Source organism: Nicotiana tabacum, chromosome 22, assembly GCF_000715075.1.
Source record: "Nicotiana tabacum cultivar K326 chromosome 22, ASM71507v2, whole genome shotgun sequence".
In the NCBI taxonomy this organism is placed as follows: Eukaryota; Viridiplantae; Streptophyta; class Magnoliopsida; order Solanales; family Solanaceae; genus Nicotiana; species Nicotiana tabacum.
In genome coordinates this window covers 75129699-75144635 of record NC_134101.1, presented here as the reverse complement: position 1 = coordinate 75144635, position 14937 = coordinate 75129699, and the positions used below count along the sequence as shown (strand labels likewise).

General features: G+C 37.9%; 1 protein-coding gene across 1 annotated transcript; it reads right to left on the bottom strand.

The window, feature by feature from the left end:
* Nucleotides 1-2436: 2436 nt before the first annotated feature.
* On the bottom strand, nucleotides 2437-10076 carry LOC107782625 (aminoaldehyde dehydrogenase 1-like). Its single transcript, XM_016603520.2, has 15 exons — nucleotides 9856-10076; nucleotides 9468-9601; nucleotides 7121-7201; nucleotides 6891-7039; nucleotides 6030-6122; nucleotides 5814-5937; nucleotides 5663-5728; nucleotides 5491-5560; nucleotides 5293-5369; nucleotides 4563-4676; nucleotides 3866-3943; nucleotides 3631-3782; nucleotides 3465-3525; nucleotides 3245-3351; nucleotides 2437-2814 (listed from the first exon to the last, which is right to left on the bottom strand). The coding sequence occupies exons 1-15, from the start codon at nucleotides 9971-9973 to the stop codon at nucleotides 2724-2726; spliced, it is 1515 nt and encodes a 504-aa protein (XP_016459006.1). The 5' UTR covers nucleotides 9974-10076; the 3' UTR covers nucleotides 2437-2723.
* Nucleotides 10077-14937: the final 4861 nt, after the last annotated feature.

Below are 14937 nucleotides of genomic sequence, written 5' to 3'. Positions count from 1 at the left end.
TCTTCAACGACTTCCCGGAGTCTCTTATTGTGGGTCGCTGACACCTTCATCTTTTTTGCTACCGAGAATGTGACCCCGTTAATATCGTTCCCCCCAAAAATTATGATGATCGTCAAGCGTGGGGAATCTTCTCCTGCTTTTGAAGGTTCTACATTATCAAGTTTGCGGCCGTAGTTGTTTTTCGCCCAGTCACTTAAACATTCCCTGGGATGACCGTTTTTACCAATGTTGCCACCTCTTCGTGTAGATGCTGGCAGTCCCCAATCCGGTGACCGTTTGTCCTGTGGTATTCATACCACAAATTAGGATCCCTTTTGCTGGGATCAGATCTCATTGGCTTCGAGAATCGTGCTTCTTTAATGTTCCTTATAGCCGACACCAGCTCCACTATGCTGACGTTGAAGTTATATTCTGGAAAGACTGTGGTAGGAACAATCTTGAGAACCCCACGTTTCCTTGTTCTGCAACGACATGTTATTTCATCCGCGATCAGTTCTCTTATCAGTAGCGAACCTATCCACTGACCTGTAACATCTATCGCATCCTTCGGTCCGTTCATAGGGCAAAAACTGATCTCTTGATGATCGTTGATATGTGTCGAAATCATCTCTCTATTTCTCTTTATTCTTCTCCTGATCCCGACCCTTGACCGACATCGGGAAACCGAGATGATCATCCTCAATCCTTATCTTAGACTCGTACCGGTTCTGAACATCCGCCCAAGTTGTTACCTGGAACTCGAGCAAACATTCTTTCAACTTCCAAGAAGCGTCGGAACTTCTTGGATTCAAACCTTTGGTAAATTCTTCAGTCACCCATTTGTCCGGTACGACCGGTAGCAACATCCTTTCCTTCTGGAATTTGGTCAGAAACTCCCGCAGCAACTCATAATCTTCTTTTGTAATCCTGAATATGTCATTCTTTCGGACCTGTACCTTTCTGGCCCTGGCATGGGCCTTGATGAAAGAGTCCACGAGTATCTCAAAGGAGTGTATGGAGTGCTCGGGCAAGAGCGAATACCATGTTAGGGCTCCCTTCATAAGGGTCTCCCCGAATTTCTTCAATAAAACTGACTCGATCTCGTGGGGAGATAAACTGTTCCCTTCACTGTCGTAGTATAGTTGGTGATGTGCTCCTGAGGATCTGAAGTTCCATCATACTTTGGCACGTCTGGCATTTTGAACTGCTTCAGGATTAACTATGGTGCCACGCTCGGTTTGAACGACAGCTGGGTGTACTTCTTCACATCCGGTCCTTTCAGTATTGGTGGTACGTCCGGAATTTGATCCATTTGGGCATTTATTTCCTTCATAAATCGTATGAGTTCGGTTTTGAAGCGATCATTTTCATTGTTGTTGCCAGGACTGCTACCGTTCTCCCCGGTCCCATCGAAATCGACTTCGCCCCTTGGGGTGTTGTTGTTGACCCTCTGCATTATTTGGTTTGCGGGAGCACCGGGAGGAACTGGACCTCGTCCATTCGCGTTGTTAGAAGCACCCGACAATGCCTGCTTCAGCTCCGTCATGACATGATCCTGCCGTATGAGATGGCCTATAATGTCCTCTTGTTGCTCCTTCGAGATCATTACTGTTTCGATGACGTGCTGTCTTCAGCATCATCAGGAGTCGCCTCTCGAACATGTTGTGGATATTTCCCACCGTGAACTGGCGTGGCCTCGTTCCTCTCGTTGTGGGTATCACTGACGGAATCTTCGTGCTGAGGTTGACTTCCTTGGGCCTCAACATTGTGTGTGTTGTTGACACCATTATCTGCCATTTTTAAATGATTTTTGCTAAAATAAAAAATCAAACAAGTTAGTAATAGATGCAGGGATCAATTCAATTATACGATTGTCTATGCCCCACGGTGGGGGCCAAACTGTTTACCCATAAAATAGTACAGTTGAATTTGTACGTGATTTATAGACAAGTGAATCGATTTGATCCAAAATCAATAGATGAATTAGATAAAAAAAATGTAAGACTTAGCCTTGAAATTCAAATAAACTACAGATATCTTCGTCCCGGGCACAGAGCTACCGGAGGCAGTAAGAACAATTTTAATAAGCAAGAAAGTAAAACGTTATTGAGCTTTTGATAGAGTAAAGTATAAGCTTGCCAGAAAATTCGTGTGTTACGCCTAGGGAGCACGGTCCTAGGATCAAGCCACTATTAAATGACAATTATGAGGGTCATTGAAGAATGTGTAACAGTGTGCAACGAATGACATATTCTCTATAACGGATCATGCACTTAATGCTATAGAATATTTTTCATTGAATGTTGTCGGATGGCAAACATTTATTATGTCTTTATGAGTATCATTCTTTCCGACGACAAACGAGATCATTGCCTTCGGGTTCGACTGTCTTCTGTCTTCGGCTTCATGTGTCGCCTTCTCATGCGATCATTAAATATGAACATATTTTACCCCATACAGGTAAATGTTTTACTTTATTTGGTAGAATGATGGATGAATGGTCTGTTATAAAACTACAAATAGTTTACGTGAAGGAATTAAAATACTGATCCTTTGTTCTCACAAACTTATGCCAATGAAATATAATAGCTTCTGTGTAATAACAAGTGCTGTTGACTAACTAAACAAACAAAGGGTATACTAGTTTCACATCATTCCACGCCTCAATCAACTCCCTTTCAGTGGTCCTTGTAAGTTTATCACAACAGCAATATGTTGCATGTTCTTCGACTACTGAGAAAATTTCACACCTTTGAAGGTGACTTGTAAAAAGCCCATGGTTCATCAGAAGTATACTGCGTCACCTGCTTAATGTTCAAGTACTTTTCAAGACCCCTGCATCAAAGAAGACAAGTAACATCACTTATCAGTCCCATAACTTGTCAAATTACACATCAATTCAGACAACTTGCCATATGACTATCAATATATGCGTGGTCTGAAAAGTTTCATAAAAGATAAAGAGTATACATATTTATACTAAGTTTGCATCAAAAACTAATAGTGAATGCCGTAATACTACTCCAAATCCACGCGTTTGAAATCCTGAATTTGTCTTTGCATCCCGAGTATGGTGACCTACCAAACGTACTTTTGAAATTCTTTTTCACTTGATCCATCATTCTAGCAATTTCAAATCCGAGGCCATTTAAGCACAAGGAAACATTTGGAGATATGACTTGGCAAATAGAAAAACAACTAATCACCAGGTCATGACTTTATATGTTAGTCATTGTGCTTTAGGGAAAGCCTAGTCAGTGCTTACCATTCCCCTAGATCGCGTCCAAAACCACTACGCTTTCTACCACCCCATGGAAGCTGCATAAAGGTTGGCTGTGAACAGTTGAACCAGATGATCCCTGTCTGAAAAGCCTGCAAAAATCCAATTAACAAGATGTCATGCTCCTCTTGCAGCAGCCAATATGCCTTTTGATTTTGATAGAAAGAAATTGCTTGTAGTAGTAGCAAATGAGAAATACTACCACCTTTGTAAAACGCTCACACCTTTCAAGATCTTTTGACATAATAGCAGAAGCCAAACCATACCTATGAGAAAAGCGAAGAAAGTAAATAATAATTAAAAGAGGCACATTTTATATTGGTGTAAAGTAGCAGAAACCCCCATTTGGCAAGTCCTCGTAGCCAACTCACTTAGTGTCATTTGCTAGTTCAATGGCTTCCTCTTCAGTTTTGAATGTTTTGACACAAAGAACAGGTCCAAATACTTCCTCTTTCCAGATTTCCATGGAGGTATTAACATCAGTAATAATTGTTGGTTGAACATAGTATCCTTTCTTCATGTGCTGTGATTCAGTCGTGGTTTAAGTTTTATTACAAAAGATTGACAAATAAAGCACCTGCAAGGCCTTTTAGGAAGGATTTTTACCTGAGGCCTTTCGCCACCACATAAAATGGTCGCACCTTCATCTTTGGCTTTTGAGATGAACTTCAATACCTTCTCATACTGTAGATTAACAAGATCAATACAGAAAAAATTTCTACAGAGTCTGCTTTGAGTAGAAAACTAACACCAGCAGAAATAATATATAATGAGGAGAGGTAGAAAAGAAACACCACTGAGACAATTTGAAAATCAATATCCCATTCATACTTCAATTCACATCTCTTTGCTTCTGTAAGAATCAGGATTCCTTGTCATACCTTCAATGAACTTTTTGTAATCTTCTTGGTTTCTCTTTTCTCTTTCGAGTTACTTATATTTGTACTTGCTAATTATAGGAATTTTAGTATTATGTTACACATCTACTTATGTACACCATTAACTTCCATCTAATTATAGCTTTTTGCAGTCTAGTTCCCTTCCTATACAGACTTTCCTACTTATGTACACCATTTGCTACCTTGTCCACTTGATGGCTAAACATTCTACATTGACAAGTCTGCTAAAAAGTAGTAATATTTTAGAAGGAAATAGACTAAAGAAGTGTCTTCTGATGAGTTATTCACTTAATAAGATATATAAGTCTCAATTCAAGGTAATACGGTATCACATTTTGTTTCTGACAAGCACTTTATAGTTAGAACCACCTCTTGTATTAACCCAATAGCATACATTTTCCTACCTGTCCAGAACTAACGATGGGACCAAGCTTGCAATCTTCTTCCAAGGGATCTGAGATTTTTATGTTTTTAATCCACAGAAGCAGCCTTTCCAAATATTCAGAAGCAATGCTTTCCTGCAGTATTGAGAATTTGGTTTCAACGAAGGCTCCAACCTTGTCTATAACAGAAAGGGTAATAGAACAAAAGAATACATCAAAAAGACCGAGAAATGCCACAGTTTTATAGTTAGAAGTTAGAACTAAAGTAATCAGCATTAGCGTCTAGCATTGCTATGCTAAGTATAGTAAAACATATACTAGATCATCTTTTTCATGGAAAGGCCACCCCATCTCATATTCTCATATTTGCTACACCATTTTGTATTCTAATTCCAGTAAATCATTTGATAGTATTCTCCATGCACTTTCGGTTTTTAAAAGTTATCTTTTCATAAGATAAATCAATTGGTATACAAATTAAGACCAAAAATTGCACCCTTGCAATCCACATTAATTCACATTTTAGGGGAAGAGAGAGGATTGATAAAATTTTGAGCATATGAGTTTTAAAAATTGCACTCTCTCTGATGAATATTATAGCGCTTACTGCAGGGTATAACATGAGGTTCGTAAGATACTAATAATGATCCCCACCCCTTCAAGAGGTCCACGAGGATAACTCATAACTGAGCTAACCAAAGGAAAGTACTGACTTAATATATGGATCTCATCCACATTTAACGCTTGTCACCTGTATTATAAGACGTGATGTTGCACTGCAAACTTGACCAGCATTTGCAAAGCAACCAAAAAGAGTCCACTCAACAGCTGCATCAGACAAAGAGGAACAAACGATCAAGTGCCAAGATTAGTTTAAGGAGAAGTTAACTTCTTAACCAAAACGTAAGTGCACAAAATAACTGTCATGTAGAAACTAAAAAGATCAAACCTAAATCAAGGTTATCAATGTCATCAAACACAACTATTGGACTTTTTCCACCAAGCTCAAGAGTAACTGGCTGCAAATGAAGCATTAGGGCTCAGTTATACTCCACCCTCCAGCTAGTTTTTTTGTCAGTACGAACCTAAATAAATTACTACTTATTTACGCCAGAACATACTTTAACAAGTTGAGCTGCAGCAGTCATGATCTTAACTCCTGTGGTGGCACTTCCTGTAAAGGCAATCTGCCACCAAAATATAAAATTTCCTTCGCCTTATTAAAATGTAAAATTTGATAAATATCCCAAAAGTATAAGGAAACAGGCAAACCTTGTCAACATGAGGATGAGATACCAAAGGAGCACCAGCTTCAGGCCCCAATCCTGTTAAAATGTTTAGAGCACCAGGAGGGAGACCCACCTCTCTACAGATCTCACCCAACTCCAAACATGTACTGCAATTGAATTTTAGACACAGGTATTTAAAGATGCAATGAATGAGGATCAAGGATACATAGATAATGAAGATGATATGATAAGGACTGACATAGATGCTAGTTCAGACGGCTTAAGTATTGCTGCACAACCAGCAGCCAGGGCAGGGGCAACTTTCCATGTGGCCATTAACAGTGGATAATTCCTTCATTATGAAAACAGAAGAATCATCAGCCATTCATAAAAAACCAGTAAACTTTCACAATCTTGTAAAAGAATCAAGAGTGCGTGGCCTGATTGTCTTGAAATAGTCAGGTGAAGCATGCACTTTTAGCACAAGGTTTTGCACCTTTTAGCGAAGTTGTATGCTTTCGACTGAGTCAATGAGGATTGCTCCTTTTCTCCATGAAGAAAAGAAATGTTTTGAAGGGGTAATGTAGTCGGTGGATTTACTTAAGTAACTCGCACCACATTTACGAGTTGGCAAAATGGAACTCGTATGGAGCTTTTCTTAGGTATCTTTACACTTATAACAACATTCTAAAGGCCTTCATCGCACCATATCTCATGTTTTTCCTAGTAAACACTGGAAATTTTTAATTGGGGTCACCATCAAATCAACTAATACAATTTGAACATGTACACATGAATTGTCATTCTCAGTGTTCATTTGTTAGTATTATGAGGTTCAACTTTGCATGAAATATATTGCTGAACTAAGAGGTAACTAGCTTAACTGAATGTTTTTCATTTCCAAACTAACTTTTACTTTTTAAGAACTTAATCAGACCAGGTCAGATAAAGCAGAATGCCTTAATTTTATCTTGTCAATGGCACTAAAACGACCGACGAGTATATACATGTTCGTAGAACATAAGTGGAATGCAGAAGTTTCAACATGGACATCTGCCTCTATCAATTAGTCGTTTGTAAAACTAATAAAACCATAATAACTCTGAAAAACGGTGCGTACCATGGAGTTATCAATCCGACTACACCTAGAGGTTCTCTAAGAACGTAAGTCTTAAATGAATCCATGTGAAGATCAACTGGAGTCTTCTTTTTCGAATCCAGAGCTTCAGCGAGGTCTGCGTAGTACTCAAAACATGCTGCGATATCATCCTGAAAAATAAGACAGCACATAAATTAAATTGTCTCTTTCGAGATGAAGCAGAATGTGTATCTCATTAAGCAAGAACATACCATATCCCAAGCAGCCTCGAACAATGTTTTTCCACAATCAAGCGATTCAAGTGTTGCAAGTTCAGACTTCCTCTCCAGTATCTAAGAACAAATCTAAAACAGTTAGTAAATGAATCATTTAAAAAAAACAGAATAATAATGAATAGCCGTTTCAATATCTTGCCAACACCAGGTGAAATGCAATATATACAGAAGCTCACTGGTATTCAAGAACGGAGGCAGACCTAGGATTTGAAGCACGTGGGTGCACATTTGAATTCAATCAAAAATTACTTTTGGCACACTAATTGTATATCACTATTTTTTAAAGATATATACAATATATACATGAATTTTTTACCGAACTTTATAGGTGCCAGTGACCCCTTAGGTCCGCCCCTGTCCAAGAACATAATCTACTTGAGTGGAGATTTGCTTGCTAAATTACTTAGTATTTTAAGGATTCTTATCTCAACAACTATCAAAATCATGGTCCTCAAAGTACTAAACTAGATACCCCTAAAATGAAAACACGTGCACTTGTTTATCCTCCGCGACATCTACAGCTGCACTATTTTTCAGGCCTCTCAAAAGGTACTCACACATTGGAGAAATCACTTAAGTAATATTAAATAGACAATAAAACTACTACTATGCCTAAATCTCAAATTAAATCGTCTAGATTCATTTTGCTCCAGTTAGGCTTGATTCACTTCGATACTCAATATATTATCTTTGACGAAAAAGTTTTATGTACAAGGTAGTAAAACTGGCATTCTCAGAGCCATCCTTCAATGGAGAGATAGAATTTGACGAAGTATATGTTTGTTGAAGTTTCAATGATCAGTCAACAGACTAGCAGTATTAAGAGTCCTTCAACTAGTTTTTAAGTCTAGATAGCACTTCACCTGAGTTCAAGGACCTGGGGAAAGTGATATCAAATTAAATGGTCATGGCAAAAGTACAAAGATTTGGATAAAGTAACTCAGAGAAAAACAAAAACAGTTTTTATGGGTGTGTTTGGTACGGAGGGCCGGCTTTCACTCCACTTTCACTTTCATATCAGGAACGTCGACTAAAATATTTTTTGGAACTATTTTTTAATTTTTTTATATTTGATTGGTCAAAATGTTCTCGAAAATATTTTCTAAGAAAATAAGTTCCTCAATAATCAGGGAAAAATGACTTCCTCGGTGGCATAAATGGCATTCTACGCTGATTGTCTCCTCTCCACCCTCCCGCGCCCAACCACCACCCCGGCCCCACACCCCGAGATATCATAGCACCATAATATTTGCCTAGATTATATATAAATGCTCTTGGAAAATTTTCAGTCAAACTTTTTTATAATAGCATCGTTTGTTCTAATATTTTTAGGCTTTCATAGTGAATGTTATATACCTATTACAACATTTGATGTTTAAATATTTTTTCGTTGTTATAGACAAAAAATATCAAAAAACTAATTTTTTTCCCCCTTTTTATATATTTTGTTTTTGGTGGAACCCTTTTCTAATGTTACATATAAACGCTAAGAAATTATTCAAATTTAAAATCTCAAAAGATATGCATATTTCACTAATTATATATTAAAGGAAGCTAATACATTATTAATAAATTTATAACTAAAAATACAAAGATTTAAACTGTAAGACTATTAGAAAATTAAATTCTTTCAAGACGAAAGAACTCTGGAAAAGGTACGTGCAAATCTTTGGAATCTTAAGCTTTATAGATGAGAATTTTGGTCCTATGGAAAAAAATTGTATATACAGATCTTCAAATATTAGAAATTGTGCATGACAGAATCGTTTGTGCAATGGAATAAAAATATACAAGCATATATATTTTTTAATCGAATTAAATAAAAAATTTAATTATGGAAGAATATACTAACATAATATTTTTTTTAATTATAAATAGTGCATTAAAGTTTCAAACTATGATCAAATTAAAATCTTTAGACTGATTATTGGTTTTAAAAATTCTATATGATTGTTATAAATGAGTAATTTTATAAAGAGTGTACTACTATAACAGTGGATGTTGATGTTATAGGTAAAAAGTTATCACAGAAGTAAAATATCCCGTAAAAAGTTAGTTTCAGGAAAAATATGGCTTTTATAGTAAATTACTGTTATATAAGGATATTGTATTATAAAGAGACCAAAAACCAGAAAATAAATAAGAAAACTACAAGTACTTGTTTTCCAAAACAAAATATTCTCCTTCAAGCGCACCCTATATAATTGGAGCTCAATGCTATTTGTGGCCTAAATTGAAAGATATTTCATAATTCTATGGAACCATATTTTTAAACTTAATTATTTCCCGCATATGTAAGAAGTAGCGAGATCGGTATACATACCTTAGCAGCAATAGCACGAAGATATTTTGCGCGCTGTGCCCCTGTTGTTGAACCCCACTCATCCCCAGCTAGCGCTCTCCGAGCAGCTTCCACAGCTATATCCACATCTTCCTCAGTAGCTGCCGGTATATCCCCTGAAAAAAATCGTTGTTGCAGTAAAATTTAATAAGCAAATGCGTTCTTTTTCTAATAGCTTACACGCAATTCAATATAATATCTAAGAAGATAGCTAGAACTCCCCATTATCAACAATAAACTTCCACGTGGTTGGTCCAAACAAAATACCCACAGGTACTTCACAATTCAACAAGGGAGAAAAATATCAAGAAAGACGATGAAAATCAAAGCAAGAACTAAGTATGCAAATCATAATTTGCTGAAAATATACCGATAATTTCTTCAGTAGCCGGATTGATTATAGGTATTCTGTTCTTCTTCACTGATTCTCTCCATTCACCGTCGATGTACAGCTGTCGGCTTGGAATACGTACGTTAGGAATTGCCATATCTCGATATGATCACTGAAAAAAGCTGATTCTACTTTACATTACAACAAAAATGGAGCAGGCAGTAAGTTGTTATTTATAGAAGTAGTCAACTAAGTTCCCAACCACATTGACCCAAAAAAATAAAAATAAAATAAATTCCCTACCACTTACCAAAACATGAATGAAAGGTGGAAAAAAAGATAGTTTCACGAGATTTTTTAAAGCAGTGTCAATATTTATAAAAGAGTAGAATAAATAAGAAATAGCCTTAGCAGAGAATAAATAATGTATTAATTATCATATTACCTAACAAGAATTAGCTTTAGCCCATTGATTTTGGTGAGTCTAAAGTTTGAAGAGATCTCGAGTTCAGTTCTACTCGTCTACAATTTTTAACAATCGAGGCTCTCTCAAATATTTACCAAAAAAATAATAATTTAGTTGTAGTTCGAACCTTTAACCTCTTAGAGAAAAATTAGGAACTTAACCAACACGCCAAACAACTATATGTGGTGTCATTTCCTTTATTTTATTATTTCCGTACAGTTACTACATAAGACCTATAAGTAGCATGGAGATGGCTAATGAATGCAATGCTTAATAATTGCTTTTTAGTCTATTATTGCTCTATTTCAAAAAGAATATTTATTTCATTATTGAGAAATAAATTAACTTTAAAAAAATCATTTGGTTGTGGGATTAGGATTATAATCCCACTATAGAATTTGATATTATATTTATCCTATGCTTGTACAAATTTTATACCAAAATGGTGTATTAACTATCTAATATTGGATGTGGAATAACAATTCCATGATTATATGATTATTAATCCCTGGATATCTCGTTTTGTAGTCAAATAACTTAATAAACTTTTTATTTTATCCATAATGAAATAACTTATAGCCACACGAATGTTTCTACCTTATTTTTAAATCAAAAGTTTCAAAAGTTGATTTTCATTTAAATTAGTAAAACACTTTATGTAAATTGGGAAAATGCAACAATGGCATAAATGCAATAAAAATAAAAACAGGGACCAGAGTGGTATTTTTAGAACTTGTCAACGACTCTTTCAGTTAGTTACAACGCAAGCGAGCACCCTTGTCAATTAGCTCGCTTGCTGATTTGGAAATTTGTGCCTTTGCATTGTTGATTTCAAGATATAGTGGTTATCTTAATCATTTGCGTAAATCTTAGTGTTACGTATGTATTGAAGTGAAGCGTTTGACTTTTAATTACAAAAATATTTAAAGCAATTTACTCTTTAAAAAATGGTTCAACCCTGGATGCAGCTGTAGTGACAGTACTTTCTTTCCTTTTTCATTTTCTTTTTTGTTTTGCTTGGTGGGGTTTAAACCCAAAGTTTTTTGGAACTAATTACGTCATATGCTCACGGTATTAATTACTTCATTTAGATCACATAATTTGATTGTATTTCATGTGTATTATATCAGTACTAATTGTTGCTTTCTCCGAATTGTCCTTACTTAAATCGAGTGAGTGCATTTTACACAATGTATTAATCTTGTTTACCCGAAAAACGGGTAGAGTTGAATTTGTACGTAGTTCTAAGGATATGTGGTGCAACTTAATACAAATCGTAAGGATAAATAAAAATATCAACTATGGATTGCAAAGAATGCAAAATAGATTCGAGGTCAATGTTGGTCAGTCTTTGGATCATAAGCTCGATAATTTTACTTTGCATCATATTTCGATTTGGATTCGAGCTTGATAATGATATATCAAGCTCGACATTGATTGAACTCTCGGGCTCGAAGCTTGTTTGTACCATCTTCGGAACCCATCTCGAAATCTCACTTCGATCGATTATCTTTCGAACTCGATCAAGCGTACGAAGGCCGAAATCTATTTCGACCGTATAGAGATAGTCCCCTCATTTCTCAGGAAGAATGTGGTGAGAAACGATATGATTTTTCAACGGCTCGATCGGATTATAAGCTGACATTTTCATTGGGCTCGATCATGACGCACGTGATAGTTGTCCCGTCGATTTAGTCTTTCAAAGTATTTAATGCATATCAGACGGTTGTCGGCTACCGCTGATACTGAACCACCATTGTTTAAACCTATAAATAACCCCTCCTCTTATCATTTACCACTTTTTCATCTTCAATCTTTCAAATTTCCCAAGTCCCTTTTCGTATTCTCCGACTTACCCGCAAATCTGTGATTTCTCTTTGCAAAAAGCCCCTCTTCAAATTTACCAAATCTTTGTCACTTTCTTCTATTCCTGACCTTTGAATTTGAAAATGGCGAAAACATCACAAACCATTCCTCAGAAAGAGAAAGCTTCATCTTCACAGTGTGCCATCAATGAGACACCGGCAGAACCACGGCCTGAGGAGTGCGTTCCCGGAGTGTGTGCTCTTACTTCTGATTTTAAGGTCGATAAAGGCTCATCTGTCCCTGGCCGATGTGAGCCAGTATCGAGGTACATGTGTTCGATAACCGAGAAGCACCTCAAACAGCTAAAGATAGATTGCAATTAGGAGGGAAAAAAAAAATAATTCCTACTTCTGACGAAGATATCGCCACTTACGTGAAAGGGTTTTTGAATGTGTATACTTACCCTTTCATGTTAGGCTCCCTCGATTATGTTATTATGGACTTCTGTCGTAAATACCAAATAACCTTAGGCCAGGTCCATCCTTCTTTTTGGCGGATCGTTATTTTGATCCGATACTTTGTGAACAAAATCGAGGGGATGTCGTTCACCCTCGACCATCTCATCCGATTGTACCGTCCTTGACTTTTTCGAGGAGGGTTAATAAAACTTCAGCGTCGGGCTACCAAGGCTCTATTATCGAGTATTGACGAGGACATGGATTGGGGCTAGATGGGTAGGTTCGTTCGAGTGAAGACTTCGGACCTGATTCCGACCGAAAATATGCCCTTTCCCGAGGAGTGAAATATGAAACGTAAGTGTGATTCTGCTGTTACTTCCTTCTATTTTATTCTTTCATTTCTTTTCTCATCGATATTTTTTTTGTAATACAGCGGTTCCCTGGATGCCCGGAGCAGTTCCTGATCTCAAGAACTGGGTACGAGCTCTTGTTTTGACCTCCATATACGCCTAGCGCTCATGGCATGATTTGTCAAAGGGTCGATGGGAGGCCAAAAATCATGGTAAGCCCCATTCTCGTACTTTTTGGCAATTTGAACAAGATGCTTTCCAAATATTTTAATAAAATTTTCCATATGCAGGTTTGGGCAAAGATGCGGTTTTGAGGCCCTTGTCCAACGAGGTTGAAACTTTGGCCTCTGTCCCAAAGCCGGTGAAGGAAAATAAAAGGAGAAGAGCCTCTGTTCCCGAAGATCCAAAACCAAAGAAGAGGACGGCTTGTAAGCCGAACAAGAATGCTATTCCTTTGACCGTAGAATCAATTCTGTGTCTAAGGAATGAAGACGAAGAAGAAGAAGAAGAAGAAGAAGAAGAAGAAGAAGAAAACGATGGGTCCGCATTGGCGGCCCGAACAAAGAGAACCACCGATGTCCCATCGGCAGTTGTATCGATGATGATTCATAAGGCTCCGCCTCGAATGGAGGGTATATCGGAGAAAGATTCGGGCGGAGTCCTTGAGTTATCGGAGATCGAAGACGCATCCCATTGGAGCCAACAAATGGGGGATATGTCTGAAGGGCCCCTTCTTTCGAATGGAAGAGAATGCTCCAAGTTATTCATTTGGGACAACAGCAATCGAAGACTCACCCACCTTCCCCGCTTTTTCCGCAGGGGTGATTCGGGAAGCCCAAGCTTTGGGGGCCCTCGATCTATACAGGCCTCATTATGGAGAGGATCCTTTTCGTGACCTGTTTACCGGTATCGAGGACGTTGCCGGTACTAGTGATGCATCAGATCTTTTTCACGGGGTGCAGCAGGCTTTGAATCTGGTAAGCCTTAAATTATTTTGTCGATACTACATTTATGTTTACTTTTCGTTTCTGATTTCGTTTCTTATTTCTTTGCAGGCAGCGGCAGTTCATCGAGAAGTATGTTCTCGGTCTCAAAATGAGCTGGGTCGATACGAGGCCGACCTTCAACAGGTTACTGAGGAGAGAAACTCCCTTAACCGTAGAATCAGTTCGGAGAGGAAATAAAAGACCTCCGGGCTGAGTTGGCCAAGGCTTACCAAGATCAGACCGATCTGTTTGAGCAGGTAATGATACTTTTAAAAGCCTATGGGCTTGATACTAGAACGATGGCTAATTGTTTGGTCTCACAATTAGAGTAAAAAATTGAGATGATCGGGAAGCTGTTGACATGATAAAAGCTGAGTCTTTGCAGTGGAAAAAAGGTATGGACCGCTTTGCTGCAGAGAAAGAAACTGCTCGAGCCCAGTTATCATCGGCCAAAACCCAACTTCAGAGAATGAAGGAAAAAGGCCTGGTTCAAGCAAGAAGAATAGGGGAGCTCGAGGCTCGGTTAGCCTCCGAACTTGCCAAGGCCAAATCTGATGCCGAAAAGGCAAAGGCCGATGTGGATGCACTCGTGGCCGTCTATCGGGCCGATGCTGAAGCTGCCCAGATAGAGGCAAGAGAGGCAACCGATACTGCCGACACTCGAGCACATTGGGTTGCTAAACTTGCTAAGTGTCGATCTCGGAGAGAGACCCTCGAGGAGATCCATGCTCGAGGTTTTGATCTTACTGAAGAGATAAAAAGGGCCAAAGAACTCGAAGCTGATGCTGAAGCCTTGGCTTCTAATGGTGACGATGACGATGATGATGATGATAGTAAGAGCGGGTTCGATAACGGGGGGAAGTCAGGTAGAGAAGAGACCGCTCCCGGTGATAACCCAGAAGCTTAACCCTTAGTTTCTATGTTGCAATTAATCATGTAAACAATCTTTGTGTATATATATATATACAAATATCTCTTTTCTTTTACTAACTTGCTTCCGCTTTCTTGCCTTGTGAATTTTTTTCATAAGGAATTAGGCAATTTCATCGAATTCA

Excerpts from the sequence above, each read along its gene's own strand:
- LOC107782625 (XM_016603520.2), bottom strand. The coding sequence starts at position 9,973 with ATGGCAATTCCTAACGTACGTATTCCAAGCCGACAGCTGTACATCGAC. Across the intron at positions 7,040-7,120 it reads TCGAGGCTGCTTGGGATATG|GATGATATCGCAGCATGTTT; the intron begins GTATGTTCTTGC and ends CTTATTTTTCAG. Across the intron at positions 5,561-5,662 it reads CTGCAGCTCAACTTGTTAAA|CCAGTTACTCTTGAGCTTGG; the intron begins GTATGTTCTGGC and ends CTTCATTTGCAG.